The sequence below is a fragment of the Lolium perenne genome, chromosome 4 (genome assembly GCF_019359855.2).
Source record: "Lolium perenne isolate Kyuss_39 chromosome 4, Kyuss_2.0, whole genome shotgun sequence".
NCBI lineage: Eukaryota > Viridiplantae > Streptophyta > Magnoliopsida > Poales > Poaceae > Lolium > Lolium perenne.
In genome coordinates, this window is record NC_067247.2 from 65,830,797 (window position 1) to 65,837,354 (window position 6,558).

Below are 6,558 nucleotides of genomic sequence, written 5' to 3' on the forward strand. Positions count from 1 at the left end.
GCCCAGATCGGGCCCGACCGCAGCGATCCCCGCGCCTCAGCCACGCCCTGTACCTCTCCGCATGACTCCGCCGCGCCGTCATGCGCGCCAAGCAGCGCCGTCCTGCGCCAAAGTCAGGCGCCGGCCCGCTCCACCGTTCGACGAAGTGTCCCGCGCAGCCCGCCTCACGAGCGGGGAAGGGAGATCCCGCCTCCGCCCACGCTGCGCGGGCTTTGACCGGCAACGCTTGCCGGCGGCGCAGGCGGCGGGGGACGACGGTGGAGGTGGAGCTGCTCCCGACGGCTAGGGTTGGCACGCAGGGAGACGGCTGAGGGGCGGCGGGGCTGGGAGGGGAGACGAGATCGGCGGCTGCAGGACCTTGGGCTAGGGTTCAATCTGAGGAGGTCGGGGTTGACGGTAGGGGGCGAAGGTCGGAGGACTGCGGGTTCTATTTTCCAGTACGTATGAGGGACCTAAATGCAAAACTGTGCGCGAGGATTGACGAAGCGGACGACGGACGACGAAACGTATCATGATGGCAGAATAAGGAACCAGTTTAGTCTTTTTAAGTAGTAGAGATTATCAGGTTGGTGGTAAATTTTTAGACGAATTACATCTTATGAAGAAGTGATCTCAAAATTCAGAAGTCTTCCGTTCTTTAGCGGAAACATGACATCCTTCTAGCATTCCTTGAGAAAAAATCTTGAATTGATGCGCCCAATTTTAGGTGTGGAAACAATCAGTGAAGTGGTCGCCGGATCGAAAGAAGCATAGTAGAGATTCAGATATGAAAAATTGAGATGACAATACCGAATAAATAAATCAGAGTAGTAGATGATGACTGCAAAGGACCTTGCATCTTGCAACTATTCATTGCATTAAAGGATCTAGTATTTGGGGAAACCGGGACGAAATTAATTTCGCTTACTCGAGCGATTGGAAGAACACTCGCCGCCTCGTCTGCTGGTGCGAGTGAAAGAGATAGAACGAGAGAAAGAGAAGACACGCGTGAGTTGTGCCCTGCCCTGTGGTGTTAGTAATTCTGTGGGCAATTCCCAAGCGATGAATAGATGGAGTGTGTTAATGGCTCAATGCATTAATTAGGTCCAGCTAAACTTGCCATTAGAACTAGTAGTACTAGTATTAGTTGAAAATAAAATTTTGGAGGCCCTCTCATTTGGGAGGCCCTGTGCGGTCGCACATGGTGCACTTGCATCAGGTACGGGCCTGACGACCGCTTTACCTCTCAGCCCGTCTCAATCGCAGATCACGAGGAAGTTGCAAAAAAAAGGATAACTATTTGACCCTTGTTCGAAAACTACTTACTTTAAGTGTTTTGTACAAAAACTAATACTTCCTCCAATTTTAAATAATTGCTAAAAGTTGGTGTATATAGACATATTTTTACAATTATGGCAATTACTTTGAATCGGAGGGAGTAGCTATTTGTGCAAAAGGTGCACATAGGTCACCTAGTGCTGGTAGGCCGGGTTGGTCTACGGCATCAGGACGCCACGACGGTGAACTAGGCTGCATGGCACACCGCCGAACCGTCGATGTACCCGATAAGGAATTAAGGAGTGACTATGAAGAAGTGGGCGACTTGGGCCCTCCAAAACAAGTAATTCTCACTTGTTGTCTTGACGTTGATCGTTGCGGCGAGATTCATGATCAACGATGTCGCCTTGCTGAAGATCAAAGAACATTGACGGTGTGAAGGGGGTCGTAGCCGCGGAGGTTGAGGCCGATGATGAAGAGGACTATCTGACCATCACAAGAGTGGTGGTGGCAGTGGAAGAAGTGATGTCGAGGAATTAGGTCAAGAGGCTAGCTCTGATACCATCTAGAGAGAGAGAGAGAGAGAGAGAGAGAGAGAGAGAGAGAGAGAGAGAGGTGGACCGCTCGACACAAGAGGGTCGGCCTTTGGTTTCCCTTATATAGATCAAGTATTAGGGGGTAGGTACATTAGTTTCCTACAAATACACCATATGCAGGAACACATATTCTATCACGTGAAAGGCTGACAATGTACACTACCAGATCTAGGAAATTGAAACTTCCCTTACTTAAGATCTTATATCATGTGCAAGTCCCAAGGTAGATCTGAAACCTCTTCCTGCGTGTTTGACATACGATTTCCGTGTATATGATAATACACATCTTGTTACCGTGAGGTTTAAGTCACTCCTTTGAATACTTTGTCATTTTTGCGAGCTTTGGCCAAATTTTGATGATTTGTTTTTAAAAAATCACAATTTGATTTTTTTTGGGATAGAGATTTAAAAAGGCTTCTGCCGCGGCAAAACTCCACATTGGCAACTCGTTTTTTTAATTGAACCAAGCATGTTATAGTTAGATGCATTTTTTCGGAAGACGTGCACATTTTTTTTCTTGCCAAATCACCCATGACACCAACATGACAAGTGAAGCCATGACCTTTCTCGATTGTTTGTGCTTCTGAATCATCCCCCCCCCCCCCCCCCCCCACACACACCATCACTCTTTGACGGAGCGCATTGGATGCCAACTACTTGGGTCAATATCTTGTAGCCCGAGCCAGTCCTTCATATTGGACCATAAACGAATGGTGAACCGGCACTTAAAGAGGACATGTAAGGCGGTCTCTTGCACTTGCATCTTGTTTTCACAAGTCTATTGGCTGTGGAAACTATGTTTTGGATTATCAACCAAAAAAAAGCTTGCATTTTGGTGGCGCCCGTGGTTTCCAAACCAAGGATGGCATGGAGGTATTAGCTTGTCCTAGAAATTGCATTATGTAAGCGGACTTAGGCGTTTAGCATCCATCATTGATAAGCTTCCAAGAAATTGTATCCGGAGTGTTGGCATCCATGTGAACCAACTGTAACATCTCCCATAGTTTGTATAATTGCACAATGTGCTCTAGAGAGAGCCCATAGTAAGTGTTGATTTGGGTAAACCAAAAACCAAAATCCATATTCCATAGCTTTGCTAACATTGCACTTCTGGTTCTTCGAGCATTTCAAAATAAGTTGGGCGATGTCTTAGGAAAATACAGATAAAGTGGGTAATTTTTTTTTTTTGGGAAAGATAAAGAGTAGTTTAGGAAACGACAGCAAGTCAGCAAGTAATAGTCGGTGGTTCCACACTTTGCTCACAGATCGCCTCATCCTTTACGTGTGTACACGCTTAAGCACTTTCTACTGCTTACGCCCGATGACGCGCGCCCTGGACGCAATCCCATCTGTACTTATCAAGCCTGCTGTCTTTTCGCCCGATCTTTACAGAACAATAATACGCGGGAAAAGCATGCCGCATTATGGCAACTTCTGGGGACAAAGAGAAACATCGGAACAAAGTAAAGCTGGCTATCAGGATAATGAAATGTCACGGCAGCATGATTTGAATAAAGTGAAGCTCTCACAGTGAGACCACATCACTTGTCATGGTTCCTCCTTGATCTCTCTACTACTGATAGTAAATACATGCACGAATGTATTGCTTATTTTGGCTTCTAATCACAGGGAAAATTAAACGGGGGATATACCCATATAGGGCGAGGTGTATGGCGCGCATATATGCATGTACGCGGAGAGTCTGTACATGTACGCTGTAATATATATCTGTCTGTACGGTGCTTATACTGACGGGATGATCGAATTTGGGGCGGGCGGATGAACGGGACACGCGCTGATCATGGAATCACATGATGGAGCAGGCGTAGTTGGGGTCCTCCTCGCAGACGATCTTGTAGCCGCCGCACGGGTACGCCGGCTGAGGGTACTGGGGGTACTGCGGGTAGATGTTGTACTGCGGCGGCGGGGCCACGGGCGCCGGCGCGGGAGCGGGCTCATCCTTGCAGGAGCAGCAGTGGCAGCCGCCGTGGCCGTGGTGGCAGCAGCAGTCGGACGGCCACATCGGGTACGGGTAGGGATATGGCCAGGGGTACGGCACCTCCACGACCTTGGTCGGCGCCGGTGGAGGTGGCTTCACCTCCGGCTCCGGCGGCGGGGGCGCGGGCTCCTCCTTCTTCGGCGGCTCAGGCTCGCATACGGGCTCCGGTGCCGGAGGCTCGGGCTCCACGACCGCGGGCGGCGGCGGCTGCTCGACGACCGGCTCAGGCGGCGGCGGCGCGGGTTCCTCCTTCTTTGGCGGCTCGGGCTCCGGCTCCGGCGGCGGGGGCGGCGGTGGCTCGACGATCTCGATCTGCTTGATGATCTTGCAGGCCTTGCAGCAGAGCTTGTCGGCGAGGCGGTCGGCGTCGAAGGGCCCCTTGACGATGACGATGTTGTTCTTCTCGTCGTACTCGATGTCGTCGATCACGAACTCGCCCTTCTCTGCACGCACGCACGCACGCACGCATCATCCCAAGAAAATTCCATCCGTTAACAACGAGCTCAAATCAAGCTATCACCGAAACTGAGAGGAGGCTGGAGCAAGCACCGTAGGTTACCTCTGATCCTGTCGAGCACCCTCTCGATCTTGCGGTGGCAGCGGCTGCAGTCCAGGTCCACCTTGATTTTGATGGTCGGCATCTGCACTTACAAGCACACACCTCGCTCGTCAGAATTCTAGCTAGAAGAATTTCCCTACCCTTGTCTCGTTTCCTTTGAAGAAAGCAGAGCAGAGCTAGAGAATGAAGCAGAGCCGCATCAATTTTATGGGCGCGGAGCAGATAGGAGATCGACCAACTGGTGATTGCAACTGATTTGCGTCTACTAGCTACTACCATCTATTCGCTAGCAAGGAAAAGAATTGACAAGAAGATGAAGCAAAGGAGCAGTTCGAAGCGTAGAACACAATTGTTGATTGCAACCGATCTGCGACTACCATCTATTCGCCCAGGGAGAAATAATAATTGACAAGAAGAAGAAGCAAAGGAGCAGTTTGAGGCGTAGAACACACTCAAAAAAGAAACACTAAACTAAATTAATTCGTGAAAGGGAAGGACACTTGTCCATCAAGAAGGCTCCCACAATCAAACCAATCAATCAACACGTAGTCCTAAATCAAATGTGTGTTGATGAAAGAGAGAGAGAGGGAAGGATGCACATCACCTTGGTTTAGCCCCGGCAATGCGAGGAACTGATGAGGGGAGGAAGAAGATGAACGGAGAAGGAACCGCGCGCGGTGGCGTTGGAGTGAGGGGAACTAACAAGGGAGGGCGAGGGACGGTGCGGGGTAGGCAGCTATATAGCAAGCGTCATCTGCCTCGTGCTCGTCCCGAGGAGACTTGCCGATGGGGAAAAGGAGGAGGATGGAGAAACTAGAAGCTGGAAAGGCGCGGCACACAACAGCTATATAGTTGGCTCGCACCGCCGACCGCACCCCGCGCCAAGCCGTCCTTCTCGTGGCTGTTATTCGGCGTTCTCCTCGAGGACAGGATGATCACCGCGCGGAAAAGCTCTCTGCGTTTTCTATCTACAGCACGTAAGCACCACAGTAAATCCAATAGTAACTGATCTGACTGTGAGTCGGTGACTGAGTGAGTGAGTGAGAGCCTCGCGGTGTGAAGACGGCAAGTGGCGTTCTGCCATTCGATAGAGAGGTACTCCTAGGCCTGAAACGGAAATCACCCAACCAATCCTCTGACTGTTGAAATAAGTGCAGAACCCGTCTGGTGATCTTTTGCTGTCATGGTGACATGCTCTGAGCTCAGACAAAAACCCGGACCAGAAAGAGGATGACCAAACTAACCTGGCATGTAAAGGGGCTGTTAATTGTGGCCAAGGCTAATCAGACTAATCAGGACAGTCTGCAGTGGCATTTTTTTTCTTTTCCAAACGATCCTAAGATCGGATTTTCATTATCAGCAGATAACGAAAAACAAGCGAGTATCACATGCCCACCTGGCACGTTCCCACACATCCACCACACCACAAATATACAAAACGCCGCCTAAGGCAAGCCACCAACACAGCAAAACTAACAGTTTTTGCATCCAACCCGGGGGCACCACAACGTAACAAAACCAAACGAAGACTACCACAACGATATCCAGCCAAAAGCAGCAACAATCACGTTTCTTCACAAAACTGTAGATCATCAGGCGATATCGGCATGATCATCCTCCTCCATATCGTCCACTTCATCAGCAGCATCTCTTACGTCTGCAGTGGCATTGTTGGCCACTTGTATTCTTCTCACGGATGGGCTGGGCTCCGGTCGCAGCAGCCGGCCCCAACCCGTGCTCGCCTGCTCCGACAAGTGCCATGCCCACACACCTCGTGTGCTAGCACGTTCTCCGATCCATGGCGATAAACAAAAACGTTACTGTGAAGTGCGGGTCTCCGAGCACTGCCCCCCATCGAGCTAGCGCCTAGCGGTCCATACGTGAGAATATGAGATCGGCGGCACGAACTGATGGGCAGCTGCTGGCAATTACTGCTACTAGACTAGATAGAACATCTAGTCTTAATTGTATCTGGTATCCTGGTCATGGGTGGCATTCATTCATCTCTGATCTTCGTTGCTGACCTGTTACCAGTTGGTGCGGCCAGAGAAAGGAAAGAAAGCTTTGTGCGGTGCCAAAGCGAACGAAGACGATGGCGAAAGAATTTGCTAGAAACGTCACAACGCGTAGAAAAGCGAGCGAGGAGC

The 6,558-nt window shown here is 50.2% G+C and overlaps 1 protein-coding gene across 1 annotated transcript; it reads right to left on the bottom strand.

Annotated features, from left to right (window-relative positions):
* Window positions 1-3,335: 3,335 nt before the first annotated feature.
* LOC127292819 (uncharacterized) lies at window positions 3,336-5,215 on the bottom strand. Its single transcript, XM_051322317.2, has 3 exons — window positions 5,016-5,215; window positions 4,412-4,493; window positions 3,336-4,295 (listed from the first exon to the last, which is right to left on the bottom strand). Exons 2-3 carry the CDS (start codon window positions 4,491-4,493, stop codon window positions 3,661-3,663), a joined length of 717 nt encoding a protein of 238 aa, XP_051178277.1. The 5' UTR covers window positions 5,016-5,215; the 3' UTR covers window positions 3,336-3,660.
* Between the last annotated feature and the right edge of the window lie 1,343 nt (window positions 5,216-6,558).